Source organism: Nansenia antarctica, assembly GCF_963989245.1.
Source record: "Nansenia antarctica genome assembly, chromosome: 5".
In the NCBI taxonomy this organism is placed as follows: domain Eukaryota; kingdom Metazoa; phylum Chordata; class Actinopteri; order Argentiniformes; family Microstomatidae; genus Nansenia; species Nansenia antarctica.
In genome coordinates this window covers 37,615,012-37,639,842 of record NC_137690.1, presented here as the reverse complement: position 1 = coordinate 37,639,842, position 24,831 = coordinate 37,615,012, and the positions used below count along the sequence as shown (strand labels likewise).

Genomic DNA, 24,831 nt, shown 5'->3' with positions numbered 1-24,831 from the left:
ACTGAAAGCGACAAGTAATAGGCACTTAACGTTACATGTTTTAAGGCTGATCTGTGCATGATAGTGCTGCATTTTGACATAATTCTTATCGCATTTCCCCTGTTGAGCTGTATAGCGGCACTTATTACAGTGAAGTGCTCTTATGACACGTAACTCCACCTACAGTCCCGGGTCGCTCAGTATAATAGAGAAGCGTTTCTGAAAGTACGGCACGGCATGGCACGGATGCAAATGCGGCCCGGTTCGGGTTGGTAGTGGAAAAGCGCCATAAAACGTTGTGTTCCTCAGGCCAAACAATCTAAAGCCAGACCAGACCAGACCAGTTCCTGGCCTTTGTGTCTTCCTTTTTCACCTTGGTGTCTCTAAGAGAAAGTGGGGGTTAATCCTCCGATAACCTCTTCATAATTTGCATCACAGCTAGCGTCATGTGACCCCCTCCTCATTACAGATGTAGACAGGAAATCCCTGATCGTGATTGGCTTGTATTTTACCTGAGGGCGTGACTGTTACCTGTACATAAAAAGCTAGGCTCTGTGAACTGATAGACTGTCTGTCATGCTTGTAAACTGTTCTCCTTTTGCAAAAGATAATTAAATACCTTTTCTATACAATCTGAAGGAAGCAGGCTGCCTTGTTCTATTTAGATACTTAAATAATTCTACTACAATCTACCAGGTTCACGTGGATGACCCATTTTGACTAATGACGAATTTCGCTGAAAGTGACACGTTTGCACCTCTAACCTTTATTTAAGCAGGGAGTCACATTGAGACCAAGGTCCTCAACAAATGACCTTCAACTAAAAGCGTATTTATCCAATTCAGTGGAAACCTGAGGAACCTTGAGTAAACCAACCCTGAGAATTAATTTGGTAACTGATGTTCTTAAGTATAGGTAATCAGGAGCAGTGTTTCCCATTAATTCACAAACCGAAAATATTTTTTACTGTAGGTCCATACAATTTTGTGCTATCGATAATCACCATACGATTTAGCTCTAACGATAGTGCAACCCCCCCCCCCCCCACAGTTGATGAAACAGTTTAGAGGGTCCGTGGTCCGCCCACCACAGTCTCACAACATCCTGTGGGTAACACTGTCAGGAGGTTATGCAGTAGGGGTTTGTACACAAACATGATGCGATCTACAGAACTTTAACAAGGTCCAGCCGACCTTTTGATAAAGAATGCAATGATGTGTTAAAACTCTCTCCTGTGATAAAGTGAAGGCTGCTATTGTAGATGGTATCCAAAGTTTACGAGTAGTGGCTGCTGCATTCTAGTAGATCACATCGCCATAATCAAGTACGGTCATGTATGTATGCCAGTCTGCATCTCATCTGAATGTCTCCTGCCAGCTCACCACCCTCAACCGCCCTGGTGTTGTCAGTACCTGGGCACTTGAGGTTATGTCCTCTCTCTGCTGTTCTTCCATGGCTGTCAGGGTGTCTGTTGGATTCTTCTCACATGGATCCACCAAGCCTGGGCCTCCTGAAGAAGCACAAACAAAATACCAATGAGCATGTAATACACACAAGGCTGAAAGACAACTGTGACACGGTCTGGAGAAAAGGATGAATGAATTAATGAATGGTCTTTATTGTCATTAATACAGTACAGGTACCATACAACGAAATTTAGGAGGGGGGCTCCCCTGGTGCTTGGAAAAAAAAGAATGACTAAAAACAAGAGGGGAAAAGAGCTGGTTTACATAAATAAAGGCTATATACACTATCCACTATACTATACTACTATACAAATAAAACACTGTGCTGTACTCTATGCTATGCTATAAATATCCTAACATTTCCTATCTCTGAACCTTATGTACACAAGGGTTGTCATATTGCACATGGTATTATTGCACATTCATTTAAAGTGTCGCAGTTTGCAGGTTTGAAATGTTCACAGTTGTATTTCAATATTGCACTTATGATTACAATCTAGTAGCTGCCATCAAATTGTCGAGATTGTCCAGGGCCTAGAACCTAGGTCTTTGCTGTGTTCGGGGCCTGAATGGCCCTAGGGTAGAAGCTGAGCTTCAGTCCATTTGTCCTTGCGGACATGGTCCTGAACCGTCTGCCTGAGGGCAGCCGAACAAAGTGTTCGTTCCCAGGGTGGGATAGGTCCCTGGAGATCTTGGAGGCCTTCCTGAGGCAGCGTGTGTTGTACAGCTCTTCCAGAGAGGGGAGGGGGGCGCCGATGATCTTCTGGGCCGATCTCACGACTCTCTGTAGCGCTTTCCTCTCTGCGGCTGTGCAGCTGGAGAACCACACGCAGATGCAGTAGGTGAGGATGCTCTCCACTGTGCAGCGGTAGAAGGTCACAAGCAGCTCCTGTCTGAGGTGGTATTTCCTGAGGACTCTCAGGAAGTAGAGCCGCTGTTGTGCCTTCTTGATGATGGCTGCTGTGTTGGTCCTCCAGGACAGGTCATCCTGTATGTGCACCCCCAGGAATCGGAGAGTTGACTCTCTCCACGCTCCCTCCATCGACGAGCAGGGGCTGGACCTCAGATTTTTTCCTCCTGAAGTCCACGATGATTTCCTGGGTCTTTGACTGGTTCAGCAGCAGGTTGTTAACCTTGCACAGCTTGCCCAGCTGCTCCACCTCATCCCTGTACGCCGCCTTGTGCCCCCCCGAGATGCAGCCCACCACGGTGGTGTCGTCTGCAAACTTTATGATGGAGTTGCTGGGGTGGACGGGGGTGAAGTCGTAGGTGTAGAGGTTGTAGAGGATGGGGCTTAGCACGCAGCCCTGGGGGGACCCAGTGCTGAGTCTGAGGGCTGTGGAGGTGTGGGAGCCCACCCGCACCCTCTGGGGGCGGTCAGACAGGAAGTCCTTGATCCATGCACAGATAGAGTGTGATAGTCCCAGGTCTAGTAGTTTGGTCACTAGCCTGTCTGGAAGGATAGTGTTGAAAGCAGAGCTGAAGTCCACAAAGAGCAGTCTCGCGTAGCTGTTCCCCCTCTCCAGGTGGGATAGAGTGGAGTGGAGTGGAGTGGAGAGTCGTCGCGATGGCGTCCTCTGTGGACCTGTGGGCTCTGTAGGCGAACTGGTATGGATCCAGGTTGGGCAGGAGGCGTGTGACTATGTGGGCCCGGACCAGTTTCTCGAAGCACTTCATGATGATTGGTGTGAGTGCCACCGGGCGGTAGTCGTTTAGGCAGCTCACCATGCTTTTCTTCGGGACTGGGATGATTGTTGAGGTTTTCAGGCAGGGTGGGATGGTGGCCTGGGACAGGGACTGGTTGAAGATGTTGGTGAAAACCCCGGCCAGCTGGTCGGCGCAGTCCCTCTGCACCCGTCCCAGGACGCCATCCGGCCCTGAGGCTTTTCTGGGGTCAACCACCTTCAGCACGCGTCTCACTTCATGCTCTGCTGGAGAGAGTGGTGTTTGTGTTGTGGTTACCTCCGTTCACCCTTCGTCGAACCGGGCGTAGAAGGAGTTCAGCTTTTCCGCCAGCAGGGGGTCACCCTCAGCGGCTGTGAGCCTGTTGGCTCTGAAGTTTGTCATGTGCTGAACCCCCTGCCACACCCGCCTGGAGTCGTTGCTCAGGAAGCATTCCTCAATCTTCTCTCTGTGGTCTGCCTTGGCCTCCCGGATGCCACGGTTTAGGTTAGCCCTGGTGGTGTTATACAGCAGTTTGTCCTTCACTGAGAAGGCGTTGTTCCTCTCCTTGAGCAGTTGTCGGACCTTCTCAGTCATCCATGGCTTCGTGTTGGGGTAGACCCGGACACGTTTGTCCACGGTGGATGAGTTGGTGCAGTTCACTATGTGGTTCAGAACCGACGACGTGAACTGTTCCAGGTCCTCATGCTCATATTCCTGCCATGAGGTGTCATTCAGGCAGATCTGCAGTGGAGCGGACCCTGCTGGCCAGGTTCTGACAGTCTTAGTGGTGATGGGAGCACTTTTCCTCATGGGAGTGTAGGCTGGGATCAGGAGGATGGACACGTGGTCAGACATGCCTAGATGAGCTAGCGGTCTGGCTTGGTAGGCAAGCTTGATATTGGTGTATACCTTGTCCAGTGTGTTATCTCCTCTTGTTGCACATTTAACATGCTGATAAAACTTGGGTAGTACTACCTTCAGGTCAGCATGATTGAAGTCCCCCGCGATTATATGCACTGCTTGAGGATCTGTACTCTGTCCCCCACTGATGACGTCATGTAGCCGGGCTAATGCTAAGCTAGCATCCGCGCTTGGTGCGATGTAAACAGCTGTTATGTACACTGCGTTGAATTCCCTCGGGAGGTATGTGGGTCGGCATTTAACAGTCAAATATTCCAGGTCTGGGGAGCAGTGGCTACTCACAGTTTTTGTGTTTAAGCACCAGCTGTCCTTCGTAGATATAACGAGGCCGCCTCCGCGCTTCTTCTCACTGAGTTCTGTCCTGTCTGCTCAGTGTAAAGAGCGGTCTTGCAACGCCACGGCAGAGTCAATAATGGAAGCGCTGAGCCAGGTTTCTGTGAGAATAATCACACAGCTATCCCCCACGGTGTTGTTGGTAGCTACCTGCAGTCTCAGTTCGTCCATCTTGTTAGCTAGGGATCTTACGTTAGAGGAATATACTCGGCAAAGCTGGCTTATCCGGGCACCGTCTCAGCCTAGCTAGCAGGCCTCCCCTGCATCCCTGTCGTTGCTTGCGGTCCCTACGCCGACGTTTGCGCCTCAGGGTCGGGATTGTGTACCATTGTTCTCCCGGTGATCGGGCGATATCGTGAGGAATCCTTTGTTGTTTCAGGAACTCCGCTGTTACTGTCCTCTCGTTTTGCGCACCAACTTCTAGTAAGTCTTGCCTGCTGTAGGTACTATTTACACAACAGTTCCCTATAAGTACTGAAATAAAAATGTACGTACTTAAAAACCCTAAAAAACACCAACGTAAGGAGCTCTCCCAGCCTCCCGTGTGAACGCGCCACCATCTTGGATAAGGACTGCAGTGTCTGGAGAAAAGGTCCCCTCACTAATTCAATGCAGGCTTCTGCCCACCATTGTCCTGTCGTCACGTCCATCATCGCATGTACCGGACCAGTCGCCTGTTCATCCGCCTATTTAAGAGCCCTCCTGGCCAATTTGTTTGTGTTGTGTTTGATCTTACACTGAAAGTCCTGTGGCAGAGCAATGACTTTAATATTGTTATGCTTTGACATATGCTGACATTTAAGGAGGGAAGGAGGTTCTCACCCAATATTTCACGGTACAAGGCCCCATTCATCCTCCCCTTGATGCGGTGAAGTCGTCCTGTCCCCTTAGCAGAGAAACAGCCCCAAAGCATAATGTTTCCACCGCCATGCTTGACAGTGGGGATGGTGTTCTTGGGGTCATAGTCAGCATTTCTCTCCCTCCAAACACGGCGAGTCAAGTTGATGCTAAAGAGCGGGATTTTGGTCACACCTGACTACAGCACTATCTCCCAAGCCTTTTCTGAATCATTCAGGTGTTCATTGGTAAACTTCAGACGGGCCTGCCTTCTTGAGCAGGGGGACCTTGCAGGATCTCAAATCCATTACGGCGTAGTGTGTTACCAATGGTTTTCTTGATGACTGATCCCAGCTGCCTCCATCAAGCTCTCCCGTGTAGTTCTAGGCTGATCCCTCACCTTTCTCATGACCATCGATACCCCACCAGGCGAGATCTTGCGTTGGGCCCCAGACCGAGGGCGATTGATGGTTATTTTGTCTCTTCCATTTTCGAATAATCTCACCAACAGTTGTCTCCTTCTCACCAAGCTGCTTGCTGATGGTCTTGTAGCCCATTCCAGCCTTGTGCAGGTCTACATACAATCATGTCCCTGACATCCTTAGACAGCTCTTTGATCTTGCCCATGATGGAGAGGTTGGAATCTGTGGACAGGTGTCTTTCATACATGTAACGAGTTGAGATTAGGAGTACTTTCTTAAAGTGAGAGAACTAATCTGTATGCCTCATGGGCACATACTGGAATTCTTGCTGGTTGGTAGGGGATCAAATACTTTTTTATTAATACTTTCTTTGGAACTTCAGTAAAATGTAAATTCATGCTTTGTCACAATGCATGCTTGGGTCGGACCTAATGTTTCTGAAAAGACACTTGAACTGTCTTTCAAGATTTTGTTTCCGTCTGTTAGACATTTTTGACACGCATCTAACTTAATCCTGACAGTTAACCTGGCAGCTCTCAGAAGGCCTGGCAAGGATCGACCAAAGCCAACTCCCGGGGAAGTACACGGTGTGGTGCTACCAGCTCATTCTCTACAGGAGGGTGATGTGGCTGTTAAACATCTTGCAGCTGCCTCTGCAATCCATCAGTGTGGGCTACAAAAGACCAGGCTGCTGAACTGTCCAGAAGTGGAATGCCCAAACTGAGGTCGAGCAGTTAGCAGGCTGCAGCACCAAGAACTCGTCGGCAGGGTCCAGGCAGGAAGGGCAGGACTAGGGTGGGGAGAAGTAGAGATGCTCCGATCAGGGTTTTTGGTGCCGATCACCGATCACTGGAATCAGTGATCTGCCGATCCGATATCACCGATCACCGATCACAGCGTCGAAAATGGCAATTGAAGCATTCTATTTATTGTGTAGCATTATTTATGTTTTTAATTATTCTTAACACCATTGACATTGTATATTAAGTATTCAAATGAAATTAGGAGATGAGAAAGTATCATGAATTGACAACCATCTGTTTTATTGAATTCACAACCACCTGTAGCTTACTTCAGGAAAAACAAATAAAATGTGAAAATAAAAATCATAATAAATCAAATGTACACTGTCACATCAAATGTGCAACATTCCACTCGAATGAGAGGAACTAGGGGCTCTTAGAGAACTTGGAGCTTATACTGTAGCTTTCCTGAGGAACAATAAACATACCCAAACTAAACTGCAACATAAACAGGCTATAGCCAAATATAAAATACTGTTTCAAGTCAGTCAGTTTCAAGTCATATTTAGGAGGAGATAAGACAGCAAGTCAGCAATAATCAATAAAACAAAAAAACAAAACATTGCACCTAAGGAGATTTCAGACTCAAACCTTACTTCTGATTAAGCAGCATCACTGTCAGATTAGCCTTGAGAAATACAAGCATCTCAGCGTTTTTGGCACTCAGCCTGTTCCTCTTATCATCTCAAATATGTCCTGCTATGCTGAAAAGTCGCTCGCTATCTACACTTGTGCAAGGTGCACAGAGAAAGACCTAAAACTCTCGCGCTAATAGTTGTTGTTGCTATGGACCTTAGTCTAGTTTAGTGACTTCCTGCTCGCGGGGTCACATGACGTCGCTGAACACTACCTACACTACGCTCGTGAAGTCGCGCTGGAACTCTGACCAGCACTCGTGGAACACCTCTCGTCCAATCAAAGCACTCGGTCCCTTTATGACGTCGAGCCCAGTGTGCGCTTCGGCGCTCTCGGAGCGAATCGACGAACGCAGCAAATGCCGTATGATATTCGTGGTATTGAAAGTCCTTGCGTGCGTTCCTCCGCGAGGAATTTCTTTTGCGCAGACATTACAAACTGCATATTTGTTGTCTCTTTCCGACACTGTGTAATATTTCCAGACTGGCGACGCCATTTTGTTAACGTTGAACGACGCCGTTTTGAGAACTCCGATCAAAACCGATCAAGGCCATATCGGCCGATACCGATCGGCGCCGATCAGATCGGAGCATCGCGCCACGCTTTTGGTCTAAGGCCAACCGGAAAGAGAGAAAGGAGATGGCGGTATCAGGTGACGAGGATGGAGGAGGAGCACTACAAGATCAAGGCTGTGTGGCAGGGCTGTCAAGGAATCTGATCCAACCTGAGATGAGGTTGTTGACCGGAAGATCAGTTAGTCAGACTTGTGGAAGATCCCACAGGCAAGGGTCAGCTTCCTCATCAGGTCAACCTATGACACACTTCCCTGTCCTCAAAACCTCCACCAGTGGTTCGGGAAGGAGGAATGCTGCTCGTGCTGCAATGATCCCAACGCAAGCCTTCAACACCATCTTGTCAGGCTGCAAGACAGCACTTTCACAGAGGTGCTACAGATGGCGCCATGACTAGGTCCTGAGAAAGCTGGTGGAGGTGCTGGAGGGGTGTAGACAGGAAAGCACCACCAGTGGAACACCACCAGCAGAACACCACATCCACTTTGTCAGAGAGGGCAGAGGAAGAAGCAGCACCTCTTTTTGTAATCATTGTTTTCTATTGTAAAGCTTTGAGATGCATTCATGTACGCAAGGCACTATAGAAATAAAGTTTCACTTCACTTCACCAGGCCAAGAGAAACACCAAGGCTCTTTTCCTCCAGCCAAGAGTGGAATATGAGAGTTGATCACGGCAGGCAGCTCCAGTTTCCTGGCGAGATCACCTCATTGTGGCGTTCTTTTTGTTAATTAATAAATTATTTCACTTTAGTTCCGGCTTTGCAGCGTTTTTTTTTGGTAATGCTCCTACACCCCGCAGCATCGCAAAGGGTTGTAACAATGTGTTTTTAGCATGCATTCTAATCAGCATGTTTTGATGTGCTAAACATGCAGTTAAATGTTAGTGGGCAGCGGTAGGCTAGAGGTAGAGAGGCCGGTTAGCAATTGGAAGGTCACTGGATTGATTCGCGCCTCAGGAGGGAGCTGCATGTGCCCTTGAGCAAGGCACTTAACCCCTAATTGTTCCAGTGGCGCCGACTATGGCTGACCTTGTACCTAGAGCAAAAAATACCAAATTCTAACAATTGACTGACCAGATGACTGCATGGCAATAAAACAATTATTACCGTATTGACCCGAATATAAGACGACCTTGATTATAAGACGACCAAATTTCAATGTATGACACATTATTTGAAAGCTTACAATTCGCACTTCATAATCTGTAAATAACTGAAAAATGATTGTGCCCTACTTGGGGACTTTTTCACCAGGCCCTGTCACATATATAATTAAACATACACGTAAAAAACAGTCCACCTCAAGAGAAGTCTCAGGATAAAATCTAATTTCAAAATGTATTCAGAATGTATTGCACTCCAGTTTGAACTCATTAACCACCCCCTCCCCCCACCAAACATACTACTATGTTTATTATTTATTTGCCTCTTCTCAGCCAATAACATTTCAGCCAGCTTGTGAACAAGTCAGCCAAGTCTCTGTAGCTCTAACTGGTTGAACAAATAACACATGTTCACTCCCACATATCCATGTTAAAAAGAAAAATTACAAACTACTCTTTATAGGGGGGGTGGGATACATGGATCTTCTGAGCGGAGAGCTACAACAACATTTAAAAAGGGAATAATGAATAAGACAAATCATCACAAATGTTTTTTTGTAAATGTTTGCTCATCTTAAGCAACCGATAACTGTTATAACCAATAACAATGCTTTCAATTAATTTCCCCCAAGATGCATTAACAGTGTCTTACCAGGAAGAAGAATCCCAGAGGAAATACATTCAAACACTCGTCTCAGTGCGTCGCCTGGGCTGAGGGGTCCAGAGGCGCTGCTGATGGCCTTCTCAACCAGCAGCTCCATGGCCTGGAGGGGGCAGGAGAACAGTCACATGGCTGACACCACTGGCCTTGGTCCCCAGTGAAGGGGAAGGGATTCCAGTCACTTTACAGCCATTAGAGATCCAAGTGTGGAGAGTTTGTGTCTATATGATACTGGCATCAAATTACGTGCACAGCCACCAACGTCTGGGAAAACGAACTCATTTACACGTTAACCACAACGGTGCTTTGACGCTCAACATGGCTGCACTATGCACAGTTTGCAGTGTGTAGATAGTATCTGAAAGTATTCAGACCCCTTCACTTTTCCACATGTTGTTGTGTTAGTCAAATTAAAATTGATTAAATAAAGAATATTTTACACCACTCCACACACAATACTCCAGAATAACAAAGTGAAACCACTGTTCTTTTTTTTTGTACATTTATTAACATTTAAATACAGAAATACCTCATGCATATAAGTATTCAGACCCTTTGCAATGACACGCCAGCAAACCAAAATTTGCTAAAATGCAAAAAATGTCACCAACAAATCACTCAATAAGTTAAATTGAGTCCATCTTAATGCAAGGATAATAGTTCATGTCATTTTTTAATCAATATGTTTGTTTTTCTAGGGTCTCTGATTTGCATAGGAATCAATTACACTCTGTATGGATCAGGTTGTAATTACAAATTGAGCAAATGGAGAGGAACAAAACTGCTTAGGAATGCGACCCTGAGACATACAAAAACCTGCAAAGTTGAATGGTGGAGAGGAAAAAGCAGTCGATGGGACATCATTTCAGACTACAAAATTGGTCTATAACCATGTGGCCATGAAGAATACCTTAATAGATGCTATTTTTAGATGCTAAAAATAATCTCTCATATCCATAATTGTGTTTGCAACAATGAATTCAAGTGATACAGCAAAGAAAGTGGCTACAAATGTGTTTATTTGGTTTTACTACAAAGCATTGTTTAGTGCAAATCTAGCACATGCAATGCAGTTTCTGCACCATCTCTCGTGTGAAGATTAGTGGTAGCTGCATCAAGTTGTGTATATTTGTCACTGGCAGGGACTGAGGTTTTTTTCAGGATCAAGAGTAAATTATGCAATTTGCTGAGTTGGTAGTGACATCTTAATCTCCACATTGTGTAATTGATTCCTATGCAAATCAGAGACCCTATAAAAACAAAAATATTAATTCCAAAATTACATGAACTCTGAATACTTACGTACATGGGCTATTTCTTGTAATTACATTTTACTGACATTTAAAAAAAACATGTTTTCGCTTTCTCATTTTGGGGTATTGTGTGTGGATTGATGGCAAATTCTCTTAATTTAATCCATTTTAAATGGAGTATATAACACAACAAAATGTGGAAAAGGTGAAGGGTTCTGAATACTTTCCGAAGGCACTGTATATGGCATGGTTAAGACTAAGAGTTTTATAGCACATTGGCTTGGTATTAAGAAATACCGCACTGGACATTTTACTCAGATGCTTATTGAAGAGAGTGAAGAGGCAGTGACAACGCAAACAGCTCAATATTCACTAACAACATCCTTTTAGAAACTCTATAACTCCTAAAATGTATATATATATATGTCTCTGGATGTTTCAAATATAAATTGAGGTCTTCTGTAGTGTGGGGCAATTCCTGTGGAAATTGTGAAGTGTGCTTGCCACTCACAGCCAGTAGGGGGCAGGTCAGTGGCCAAAACCTATTGTTGACTGTCTGATCAATAGAACTTTTCAGCGATTGAAAACCCTGATAGACTTCAAAACTGATCATTTTGCAAATAATACTTTAAGTAGCACTGACTAACGCTAGTATAGGCTCAACTTGTCATTCTGGAGAATGAAACATTTTCACACAAACATAGTTTGGACCTAGAAGACTATTCTTACAGTAGTTGACAAAGCGACAAGTGCGCAAGGCATGTTGAGCAAAAAATACCAACATGTTGCTGGCTGGTCGGCTGGTTCCCTGTTTTGTCTACGTGCACAGGTATTTCGCTAGCAAACACGAAAGCTAAACTTAGCACCCCCGCCACCACGTCGTTGCAATGCCGCAATTGCAGTTAGAAATGACAAATCCACCGAGTGCAACGCTTGTAGAAAATACGACCGTCAGAGTTTTGTCGAGAGCTGGAGGCGGCAAGAAATATGACGGAGACGGCCGCCTCATAATTCTCTGCAGGAAAACCCGTGCTACTATTCACCTGTAAAACCCTGCTACTATTCGGCGGTGAACATTCGGTCTTCACACACATTCGGACGAATACCGAATGTGCGTTTTTTGCTATTATTCGGGAACCTTCGGTGCCTCCCTAGATATTATAGTATCATAATTGTGAACATTATTGACATTATTTGAGTTTAACTGGGACCAAGACTCTCTTCTCACTTTACTTGAAGCCACAACGAATTTCAATGGAAGTAGGGAAAACACAATGCGTTTACCATTTAAAAAGGGTCAAGCATGTACATTTTAAAATAGTGCTAAATAACCACGATAAATCAGTTGAGCTCACATGCCGAAGAATATTCAGTGAAGTGCTGTATAAGTCCAAAGGTAGTGTTTTCTAAAATCTAGTGTCATGTAGGACATGCCTTTACCTGCCTTTTTCACATTTGGTTTGTTTACAACAGCCTTTCTCAAAGTGTGGGCCGCCAGTGCCCCCTAGTGGTCCACGACGGCCGCGAGTAAATTGTGATCATTTTACAGTAGCCTAATCTATTAACGAGCCTACAGGCAAGGTCATGGAGCGGTGGTTTATAGGCTACACGGCAGCGGATTTGACTGAAGCGGCGGAGCTGAGACGGTGATGAGACGATGGGAGGGTGTTTCCGTATCGTTTTCGGAGTCGTGTGCGGAGTCGGCGATTGGGTGCGTTTTTTTCGATAACGATGACATGGACACCCACACATGTATTGTGGTTTACTTAATACTGTTCAGCACTTGAGGTTACAGTTCAATGGATGACTTTTGTCTGAGGCTAAATCAATTCGTGAAAGCGGCAAGTAACAAGTGTGTGCATCAAATGTGTAGGCATTCGGCACGTAACATTCATAAATAAAGTTTGATTGATTGATGTATGTGCGCATTGCGTGCCACCCTAGCAGTCAGCGCAAGTCTTGCGCTATAAATAGCCTACATTTGATAAACCAGTGCTGTGATATCATTTATTGTCTTAGAAACATCTTAGCAAGAGGCACTTCAACAATTATCATAAAGGTTTTATATTTTTATGATATACTGTTGAGATAGGAGGCCTGTTGTTCCAGGGCTATTTCCAGGCTATTTCCAGAGTCAAATTTAAGACCTTTTTAGATATTTTTAAGACCTCTTTGGCGATAATTTGAGACCTATTCGCAACACCATGTGATAGCTTTTTGTCATCCTCGAGGTGATGAAATTAGGGATTTCACTGCCATACAGACAAAAAAGGAAGCGAATTGGCATTTTTTGGTTCCAGCTTGATTAATTACCACGTAAATAGATCAGACTGATTTCGGACTGATTTCCTTGCAGGATCTCATTTTTAAGACCTAGCACCTCATTTTTTGACCGAATAGCTGAAATTTGGGGCCTTCTTAGGCCTTATAAATTGGAATGCTGGATTTTAGACTTTAAGGCTTTTTAAGACCAGCACGGGAACCCTGTATTTAGTTAGGTGGTCCGCAAGTAATTTTTTATTGGGTAAGTGGTCCTTGGTCTGAAAAGGTTTAAGAAACACTGGTTTACAACGATGTGCACATGTTTGGCACTATAGCATTGGCACATTTTTTTTTAAATGTCAATGTGGGCAGCAGGGGCAGCAACATGCAAAACCGCATACTGGACCTAAAAAATTCTCCAGTAATGTGTGTAGGCACAGTGTCAGATGACATAACTGCTTCGGTATGTCTTTTTTGGGGTCTCTAGAGCAGTTGTCCACGTTGTCACTTCTGCTCCACTCTCCGCAATTCTAAGCTTCTGTGGGCCGTCTCCGGTGCAGTGAGCATTGGCTTCTTGTCCCAAGCTAATGCACTAAACAAACCTGTTTGGAAGCATCAGCATGCCTGAGAAGTCAAAACATTCCAAAAGTTATTTTTAACTGTCCTATGAAACATTGCATTGCAGGTGCATGTCTCTCTGCCTCCACAATTAGCTGATAGGTACTCACCCAGCTGGGGAAAGCAGACCAGGTGGGAACTCGCTGACAGAGGTCGCGTAGGATACGAATAATAATCACGCAGGATTGAAGTCCATTGGCTCTAGCCTTTGATGCAATAAAGTCAAGTTTAGTGAGTGACGACAACAAAAACAAGCAACAGCATACAACACAATGGGTCTGTCAAAGAGGTCCAAACACTACTGTACATAATGGAAGCTTGTGATAGGTTTGAAAAGTGTCATGGCCATGGTCAATGTTTGGAATCAGCTGCCATTCCCAGCAGTATTTTACCTCATCGTTAGTAAGGGAGTTCAAAGTTTGCAAGATGCACAAGAAAAGAGCATTTCCTTGTCATCTTATAAACCCTGACCTCAGGTTGTTCAAGTATTTCACAAACAGGTACTTTAAGTACAAGAGTTCCATTTGAAAGGATAGCTTAGGGACTGAAAGTCCAGGAAATCTGCTTTACTTTGCCTGTGCTTTTGCTTGACCAGCAGTGTCACAGTAAACTAATCAGATGTTCCTTTTCTCTCAATCCCTATTCTACAAAAAGTAAAACACAAAATACAAAACGATCAACATGAAAGCTCTTATTGATGACACTCTTATGCAAAGATACTCTGCAGCCTTATGGAATCATGTTTTTAAAATACATTCTTGTATTGTAAAAAGGGGAATACAAGGATGCCAATTTAAGACCAGAAAATATATGTTGTTGAAACTGTTATCAAGTAAATATAGATTTAAAGTGTTTTTCTGGTCAAACATATCATTACAGGTGGCATCCTTGAATATTTTTCTCTTTCAAATAATAATTGTAATTATATAGGTAATTCTTTAGAATTCAAATGAAATTCAAAACAAAGAAAAAGACTGCATCTCATAAGGCTACAATAAGAAAGTAAAATGATGTTCCGAACCTGGAACCACTTAGCGTGGCGCAGAGCAGCCAGAGCGTCAAGGCATTTTTGCCTGTCCAAGACGTCCGCTGGGTCTTTCACCATACCCGAGGTTACATCTAAAAATGGATTCGAATTGTCAAAATGGTAGTGAGGAACGGGTGTTTGACCAGGTCAGCAAGACTGGCGAGAACAAACACATTGCCACACATACCAAGTGTTTCCCCAGGTTAACCGTTGTCTTGGTCCTCTGCCAAATGAATCAAAGCCTAACATCTGACTAAAGCCTCTAGTGGTCTGGATGTAGTGTTGACTAAAGCCTCTAGTGGTCTGGGTGTAGTGTTGACTAAAGTCTCTAGTGGTCTGGGTGTAGTGTTGACTAAAGCCTCTAGTGGTCTGTATGTAGTATTGTGCTGTTTAACATGTGAGGTTATTTTCATTTGGGTAAAAAAGGCAGAATGTGAATGGGACCGGTGGTGTAGTGCTGACCAAACCTTAGAGGAGAGAAGCAGATGAATGATAAAACCAGTGTCACCTAGGTGTCTTAACTCCTCCAGTATCATTGAATTGAAAAAAAGTAAATATGAATGAGTACTAGAAATCTCACAAAATTAAATAAAGGTAAATCTCATGAAATCTCTCATGAACTCTCTTGGTTTGTTTGGTTATATCAATAATATGCCAATTTAGTAGTCATTTTCAGTATCTGTTTGGGAGCTAGTCTCGTTTACTAAGAGAGTCTTGGTGGGACAGAATAAGGTTCCAATGGGTCATGGTTATTAGTATGAACATGGCACTGGGAACAGAAGAACAAAAGGAAAGAGAAGTCATGAGATATCCAGGGGTGTAACTAATGACTGATTTGGTGTGACCTGCTCACAGTGGCATGGCAATGGTAGGTGTGGCAAAGTGTTTGGGGTGGTGGGAAACCTTGGTCAAAAATCCTTCCGGAGCTGGGTGGGCAGTAGAGAAACTCTGACGGAGACAGGTTACTGGAAGATGGAGTTTTTTCTTTCCTTTTTTTTTTTTTTTTTTTTAAAGACAGGGCTTTGGGTTGGACTTGTAAGAATAGCTACGGATACATGGAGGCAGCAATGCGTGCTGGAAAGGAAAAAACATGGAAGCTCCCAGCAAAAGAAGGGGGTTAGGACATCACTGCATGCATACCTGGCGTCAGTAGGTTTGAATAAAAACCCAATTGCATACCGATGGCTGTAACCAGGTCCAACCAAAGATTCCTCTGCCAGCCTTCCTCCCTGAAGCTTACTAATACTCCCCTAAGGATACCGCGTAAGATTGAGGTCACACACACACACACGCACACGCACCTCGATAATTATTGGAAAGAGGCATTAAGTCTTCTTTGGGCTCCACACTTCCAACAGTTTGGATTTGAAAGTACAATACAATACAATACACAATACACAATTTTCTTTCTTTTTTTTCAACATACCTAATTCAGAGATCCAAACGTATTGGAAAAAAACACCCATTTCAAGTCTTCATGTTTAGTTGTTGACAAACCTTTGCATGCAATAACTGCCTTAGTCTATGACCCCTTGACCCCCCAGATGCTGGTTATCTTCTCTGCTGATGCTCTGCCAGGCCCGTACTACAGCCTTCTTCACTTGTTGCTTGTTTTTTGCCTAACTTGTCCAGTCAATAACTTTCCACCTTTTGGCCCTGAGTTTGGGGTGAATGAAGCTCCATCTAATGAATTTGAAGGTATTGTCTTGTACTGGAGCAGACACAGTGTTTCTGTACACTTCAGAATACATTCTGCTGCGGTCAGCAGTAACATCGTCAATTAAGACAAGTAAGCCAGTTCTAGTGGCAGCTGTACATGCCCAAACCATAACACCATGTTTCACAGATACGGTAGTATGGTGTGAATCTTGGGCAGATCCTTTTTTCTCTAAACTTTACTCTCCCAATCGTTCTGATACATGATAATAATAAGATAATATTAATCTTACCATTTTGGCTAGGTTTCTGATCGATTTTTCAGTCTAATAATGGCTTCCTTCACTCTTCTGTCATGTCTTCTGTCATGTTGACAGATATCAATAGCAGACTCCAAAGGCAAATGTAAAGCTTAGAATCAATACTAAACACAGACAGCTCTCTTACACTGCACAAATGATGTGACGGAACACACCTGACTAACAAGAAACACCTGGCAAGCCAACTGTCCCAATACCGTTGGTGCTCTGAAATAGGGGACGATGTATAAAAAAGGTTGTTATTTCTAAATGGTGAAACCAACATATTATATATATATAAAAAAGACAGAAAACATTGAATTAAATCTGAGAATCTCCACCTCATAGTAACTGCTTGATTTCAAACCTAAAATGTTGGAGTGTTGAGCCAAAAGAAGAAAGAATTCTTCCTCATTCCAATACTTGGAGGGCACTGTATATACATTGCCCATTTCATGATGGCCATTAAACTCCATCCACTTCATGCCAGATTATTTTTAGCCTTCACTTTCACCTATCGATTGTAGATGTATACAAAAGACAGTGGTTAATGTGTTATCAAAAGTGCCTTCATATTACTGTTTCTGTTTCTATTTCACAGAATAATGGTTAAAAAGGATTGAGGCCAATCTTTGTCCTAGGCTTTAGGTGTGGAGGAGGACACTGACTCACTCAGGGGAGCACTTCTGCACAGGGACCTCAGCACGGTGACCGTCTCACCAGACAAAAGTAAGATTTGTTTCCTGTGGGGACGTGTGACCCAACTTCCTGTTCCTGTCTGTGGCCGGGAACTCTTTTTCTACTGTTCATCCCCGAGCCCAACCTCAACTTGAGAAACAGACGTGCAATTTGAACCTTCACGCAAATCTCCTACTGACTAATACGCATGATAATCTGATTAATGCCAAATTTCTAGTTCTGCGCACATTTCTCAAATTATGATTCAGCTCCCCAACGTGCCTCAAATTGACATTTTCTTTGTGGGCGCCTACAGAAAATGAAGTTGTCACTAATGCTATTCACAGCCAAGAGAGAAACGAGTGACCCAGTGGGATGGGTTTATCGTTGTGGTGTGGAAAGAGAATTCCCTGGAACACAGGAAACAAAAATGAATCTTACCTGGGACTAGACTACACTTGACACAATGCAAACACAGATCATGCTTTGTTGTGTGGGCCAGCCTGGAGAGCTCTAGAGGAGAGTTACAGAGCAGAAAGCCTAAGAGCTACGCTGCTGGCACCTGAGGACACCTTCACCAGGAGTGCTGAGCTCACCATGCTTACAAGGACTGAATCAAATAAGAATACCTTTAAGGAATAATAACCAAAACTAAATTTAAAATCCTCTTACTGGGCACCCGTCTTAAATAAATGTAAGGATGGTTGCTCTGCCTTTTAAAAAGTCCACAGAAATACTGCAAGAAGTTTTTCTTTCTCTCATGAATCAACATATTGAAGAAAGAAACACACACAAAGTGCTCTAACTAACAGTAAAACAAAGAAAAAAACTAAACAACAACACTAAAGTGGAATTCACATCCAAAGGCTTTTGACAGCAAAATAAGAAGAGCGCTGTTTCATGATGGGCAGCTTCGCATGGTAGAGCTCCAGCACTTCCCTGGTTGATGGAAAATTGCAATAGGTGTCTAAAATGGAGACACTCTACGCATGGGAGAGAGCCAGACGCACATCAAAGTGATGACCGTCCCAACTCTTTTTAAAAATGACTGTCTTCCTCTTAAGGTGCCAGCAGGGTGGAGCTCTTAAGGACAACAAACCAACATAGGAAGATTGATCTCATAGGTGGAAGGCATAGAGAGAGACAGAGAGAGAGAGAGAGAGGGTGGAAAGGGAAGGAAGGGGCTGCGGTGTCTTTCCAACCTCCATCCCGTGTGTTCTCCTCTCTGATGATGGGGGACGTCAGGGTGATGGTCACTTGCATCTGGGGCTCGGCGCCAGAGGTCAGGATGATGGCCGCCTCCTGGACAGAACCTTTAACTTCATATTTCTCTGGTGTGACCAACTGAAAAACAACATGACGTGATGTGACCTCTTATCTGACAGACTTGAGGAGAGGTGACCTCTTATCTGACAGACTTGAGGAGAGGTGACCTCTTATCTTTTTTTTAGTTTTAAGTAATTTTTTCTGAGTGGGGCAGTCCCACTCATATTTTACTTTTTAATGACAGATATAGTAGAGATTATGACAGGAAAGATGGGTTAGAGAGAGAGAAGGGATGACATGCAGGATATGTCCGCGGCTGGAATCGAACCGGGAGCCCTGCGGTACATGGTCAGCGCTTAATCCACTACGCCACCTAAGCGCCCCGGTGACCTCTTATCTGACAGACTTGAGGAGAGGTGACCTCTTATCTTACAGACTTTCTTAAGAAATCAAAAAGGTAGATCCTTTTTAAAGAAATGTCCTCAAATTCCATCCCAGTCATTATAGGAGTGTATAAATGTCCTTGCCAGTCATTGCCAGGAGTGTATAAAATATGTAAAGACTGAAGAGTGTGTGTGTGTGTGTGTGTGTGTGTGTGTGTGTGTGTGTGTGTGTGTGTGTGTGCGGAGGCTGGTACCGTTAACTGCTTGGGGAGGTGCTCCACGATGCAGGTCAGCAGGTTCTGGGTGGGCTTGTCAGAGCACAGGAGGACCAGGTTGACATTCTTGTCTCCACGGAGGAGCAGCCCTTTGGCCAGGACGCCCACCCTCATGACACCTTTGAGCGCTCTGCAGAGAAAACAGAGCGAGGGGAAACCCCCTATCAGGCTTATAGCCGCAATGTTGTTTTAGCTGATCTAATTGTTGTTTTAGCTGATCTAAATGTTATTTTAGCTAATCTAAATGTTGTTTTAGCTGATCTAAATGTTGTTTTAGCTCATCTAAATGTTGTTTTAGCTCATCTAAATGTTGTTTTAGCTCATCTAAATGTTGTTTTAGCTACCGTATTTTCCGGACTATAAGTCACACTTTTTTTCATAGTTTGGCTAGTCCTGCAACTTATGGTCAGGTGCGACTTATATCAAAATATATATCATTTCATACTGACTGACATGAACCAAGGAGTAAACATTACCGTCTACAGCCGCGAGAGGGGGCGCTCTGGGCTTGTGACAACTATATGCTGCTCCTGTACCACTGAAGAAATTAACTGAAACATTAACTGGAGGTTGGTGAACTTGTTTACCGGTAACTTGCTTGTTGGACTCGCTGGCTTGTTATGTTAATTTAGCCTATTCAGCCTCCCAGGTATGTTCTTTATGCTATTGTGTAGCTGAATAACTGTTAATGTGTTACGTTAACATACCGGACACCTATTCAGCCTGTTGTTCTGTGTTCTATTGTGTAGTTGAATAACTTGCCTTTCCAGATTAAATGTCTGTTCTTGGTCTTGGATTTTGTGAAATACATTTCTAAATAAATTCGACTTATAGTCCTGTGCGACTTATACTGTATATGTTTTTTTCCACTTCATGACGCATTTTTTGACTGATGTGATTTATACTCCGGAGCAACTTATAGTCCGGAAAATACGGTAATTTAATGTTGTTTTAGCTAATCTAAATGTCCAATTACATGGAAGGTCCTTTGCCCATAGACCATGTACCAGTATACCAGCAGTTCCCCAAAGCATCTTCAGAGGAGAAAGATGTTTGAACTCTGCTACAACAGAGAAAACAACAGAATCTTCACTACACTGGTTCCCCGCTGGTGGAATGAACTGTCGGAGACTGAAGACCCATCTTTTCAGGCTACACCTTAACTGCTCCTCCTGAGACATTACTACCCCCAGCACTGTGTCTCCTAAAGGCGGCTACACACTAGACGATTTTAACCCCGATTTACCAGTTTTTGCGGTCGGCGACAAAATCCACCCGTCGTTGCAAACCCGGGGACGCGCCGTCTCCGACGCTCGTACAGGCTCAGAGACGCAATCGGAGGACCGCCGATCCCGTCGGAGGGGCCGTCGCAGGGCTCCAGATCTTTTCAAACATGTTTCATTTTATCGGCCGACGGAATCTACATTCTGCTAGTCTGAGATGGGCAACGACCCGTGTGGACAGCACAGCCAATGAGAGGTCAAGGAAATGCATCGCGGAAGTGGACTGTGTCCGCGAATGCTATGCTATTGTTGTGCTAGGTGCATTGACTGTGTCCGCGAATGCTATGCTATTGTTGTGCTATGTTGAATGGTGTACTAGTTTTCACTGAATAAATCGCGATTTCTTTCAAAGAAGGTAGCAGGTGTGTTTATGTCCATGTCAAGGAATCGTCCTGACCAAGTGAAGAATCTTGTAGTCTGTGAGCCCCCGTCGTTAACACATCCTGTAGTCTGCGCTGTGCTGCGACGTCTGCGCGCCGCTGCGACACGGACACCAGCACGACGGTCGTTTAGTGTGAGAGGCTCAGCGATGTTACAACTTGAAAAGTCGTCTAGTGTAATTGAGCCTTTAGACACCTGCTTTTCCCCTATACCAGGGGTCGGCAACCTGTGGCTCCGGAGCCGCATGCGGCTCTTTTGCCCATCTTCAGTGGCTCCCTGTGGCTTTGACCACAAATTATATGGAAATTAACAACGGTTATTTATTTTTTTACGTTCCCGCGGTCTTGAACTTACAACTCACTGCTTACGCTCTAATGTTGTACGAGGGCCAATAGGATTCGGACATGTTGGCACATGACTAGTATTATACATTTTAACTGGACCCAACATGAGACTGGATGTGACGTTTTTTTCGAAAGTAGACATATATCCACAGGGATTGACAAAGTACTGCGGCAGGCAAAGCAGGAAACTATCCACATTGTCTACAACGTTGAACTTGTGGCTAGATTTATATACGGACATCGGCGACGCACATCGATGAACGGGAGCTTCCCTGTGAGCGCTATTTGCCTACTTTTAAATGCAAAAAACTGCTTGTCTTTAGCTCAAACCGTTTCCGAATTATGAACTTCTAAAGAAGGTATGATATTTGGGCGCCGGCGCTCCTGTGCTGCCGAGAGGGTTAAGTTTAACTTAATAGTGAAAAGAGGACGAGGAAGGCTAGTTTTCATTTGTGGCAACCTAGCGTATTTGGAGTTACCAGGCGCAAAACAGAAATACGTCAAATCAGTCAAACTATTTCTGACCTAAAAGTCTGATTTTCTGTTTTTTTGCTAACATTCAACTTGAAGCTTTGAAGTACCCACTCGTTATTTTTCCGAACAGTTTTACGTTCATTAAATAAGTATAATCTATCAACAAAATGAGCTTGTTTGTCATGCTTTTTCCGATGCGCTTGAGGGGGTGGGCTGAAATAACATGTATGCTTTCACTTGGGTGTGATTGGCTGTTAAGCTCGCTCAAGGGGGAGGGACACAAAGGGCGCGTGTTTCAATGTTTTCATTGCGAATGTATTTCGAGTTTGTACATCGATGAACACTGCTAAGCTCAATGAATTGTTCAGTAATGACTGAAGGCACAAAGAAAGTCCCCAAGAAACTAAACTTTACTAGGACAACATACAGATTTCACGGGATCAACATACCACAACACTTTCTGCTTTTGGGTAAGTAGCCTACACTCCTTTGTTTGTTTGTGTTGGGTTAGCCTTGTTAGCTAGCTAACATTAGCTAGTATGTTCTATGTCGTCGTATTGCCTAAGACATTCTAAAACAATCGCATAGCACATGCTGTTCTTATAAGTTGTGTTGTTGCTACTGTGTACAGTTAGTTAACTGTTTTTATTTTGTTACTTGGGTTGGGCTAGCTGTGTTAGCTAGCTAGCATTAGCTAGTAAGTTGTGTGTGGTATTGCGTAAGACTTTCTAAAACAATCGCATAGCACATTATGCTGTTCTTATAAGTTGTGTTGTTGATACCGTGTACAGCTAGCTAACTGTGTTTGATTATTTTGTTTTACTGTTCAGAACAACTTCATGCTGTGGTACTGTGCCTGGCCTTGCCCTCCACCTCCTGATTGCCTGAGTTACCAGCACTTTAGGTAATTCATTATCATGTATTACCTCTTTCATTTTATGAACAGGGTATGGCGGTAATATTATTTTATTTACTGTGGGCAATAATTCGATGTATTGTCTTCCATCTGTTCCAGCTTTGATGGTAAGGAACCTGGCATGGTTATGGCTGAAAATCACTGATGTCAAGCCCCCCGGAGGTGATCTTCATGCGCAAGGCCCACTTGGACTTGACATGGCCAGACAGAAGTATCTTTTTGATCAGAGAATTCTGTTCAGATGAGGCAAAAGACACCACATGCCCACCAGACTCCACAGCACCTCAGAAAACTGTATTACTTACTTTACTTATTATTGTGATTATGTACCTTGCTGCAATGCTAATGTTGAAAAACCAAAGCCAAAGATTTTTATTCTTGTGTACTGTAAAATAAATTCTGATTCTGATTCAAGACTTTTTTGTATCATTAAAAGAATAACAGTTACAACAACCATAAAGCCTCCATAATGATAAGCTGGCTAATTAGCTTAGGTAATATCTTGCTAGGTAATCATGTTAGCTATAGCTATCTGACCCAGTGACTAACACTGACAGATATTGATAGTTGACAGCTGTCAATCTAGAGGGGGGTGGGGTTAACCAGCCATTGTTACCGCCCATTACGCCCAAGCTCCACCTACTGCGTTGCGTCACCTCGCCATCGGCGTTGCGTCAACTTCCCGTTGTCCATGCTCCACCTGAACGTTGCGTCACCGTCAACGTTCTACCTGCTCCACCGTCATTTGTTGCATATAAAAATATATATTCAGGGCTTAAAGTGGGAAAAAATCCTGTGCCTGAAACTTTTTCTTGGGGAGGTGGGTCACAGTTTGAGATATTGGGAGAGCGGGTACAGAAGACAGCTTCTTGTCTCAATGTTTAAATGCATTAATACTATTTTATAGTCAATACAAAATATATGTCTCAATGTTAAAATGCATTAATACTTTAAATGAATGTGCAACAATACTATGTGCAATATGACAACCCTTGTGTACATAAGGTTCAGATATAGGAAAAGTTAGGATATTTATAGCATAGCATAGAGTACAGCACAGTGTTTTATTGTATAGTATAGTAGTATAGTATAGTAGTATAGTATAGTAGTATAGTAGATAGTGTACATAGCCTTTATTTATGTAAACCAGCTCTTTTCCCTTTTTTATTTTACCCTTGGCCCTCGTGTTTTTAGTCTTTTTCCAAGCACCAGGAGCCCTCCCTCCTAAATTTCGTTGTATGGTACCTGTACTGTATTACAGTTTTTCTCAATTGCTAAAACACATTTCACAAAACTTTCCTCCATTTTCCCAAAACTCTAAACACCACACTTTTCTAAAGCTACATAAGCAAAACCACACCTTCTCTCTTCAAAACTCAAACTCAAACCCTACCCCTAATCCTAACCCTAACCTTACTGTAACCCTAGCACCTAACCCTAACCCTAGTTTTCCCACATGTATGATAGTCATGCATAAAAATAAATCTGCGCTCCCTGTCTAACGTTATATCTAACATTACATATTTTACATTACAGTAAGGCTGATTTTGCATGATAGTCATGTATTTTTAGATATCTATTTCCCCCCTTTAAATGGCATATGATGTCCGAAATTTTACTAAAGTTCAGCCGCGAAGTTGTTGCACTGTTGTCCTATCGAGTTTTACGTAAATAAAGGTTTGAAAAATGTTACCGTATTCCCACATGTACCGTAACATGTACACTACTGTACTGTATCACAACTCAATGCAAACACTACAGAGGATCCATTACACACAACAATACTCACTGAAAACAATGTTCAGGGTGTGATGTTTATTTATTTATTTATGGAACTATACCACACACACACACACACACACACACACACACACACACACACCACAATCATTTGCAACAAGTGTCTTAAATGTTGAGTCGTTATGTTTAATGAATGAAGCCAGGTGTGTTCATTGTGTTAACATTTTGCTGACTGTGGCAAGCATTTTGCATCACATGAGCTTTAATTTGAGAATTTGACATTTTGAGCAGAGTTTTTTGCAACTTGTGTTTTAGCAAGACAAAATGTGTTTAGATTTATGAGAAAAGGAGGATTGTGTTTTGTGAATTGTGTCTTCATGTGAAATGTGTTTATGGTTTTGGCAAATGGGAGCTAGTTTTATTAAATGTGTTTAGAGAACTGGTCATTTGGTTTAGAGAATTGGCTTTTGTGTTTTAGCAATTGGGAAAAACTGTAATGACAATAAAGACCATTCATTCATTCATTCATAATAATACTGTTTTATACTTAATAATAAATAAATAAAAATTAGATGTCTT

General features: G+C 43.4%; 1 protein-coding gene across 2 annotated transcripts in view; it reads right to left on the bottom strand.

Annotated features, from left to right (window-relative positions):
• zfr (zinc finger RNA binding protein) overlaps positions 1–24,831 on the bottom strand; it is a gene marked incomplete at its 5' end in the record, with an annotated part of 88,214 nt that overhangs the window by 2,598 nt on the left and 60,785 nt on the right. For both annotated transcript variants that reach the window (XM_080532252.1, XM_080532253.1), the window contains 6 exons: positions 1,392–1,489; positions 9,389–9,500; positions 13,641–13,736; positions 14,552–14,649; positions 18,393–18,534; positions 19,094–19,244. In XM_080532252.1, coding sequence (XP_080388378.1) covers positions 1,392–1,489; positions 9,389–9,500; positions 13,641–13,736; positions 14,552–14,649; positions 18,393–18,534; positions 19,094–19,244 — 697 coding nt within the window. The remainder of the gene's footprint in view (positions 1–1,391; positions 1,490–9,388; positions 9,501–13,640; positions 13,737–14,551; positions 14,650–18,392; positions 18,535–19,093; positions 19,245–24,831) is intronic.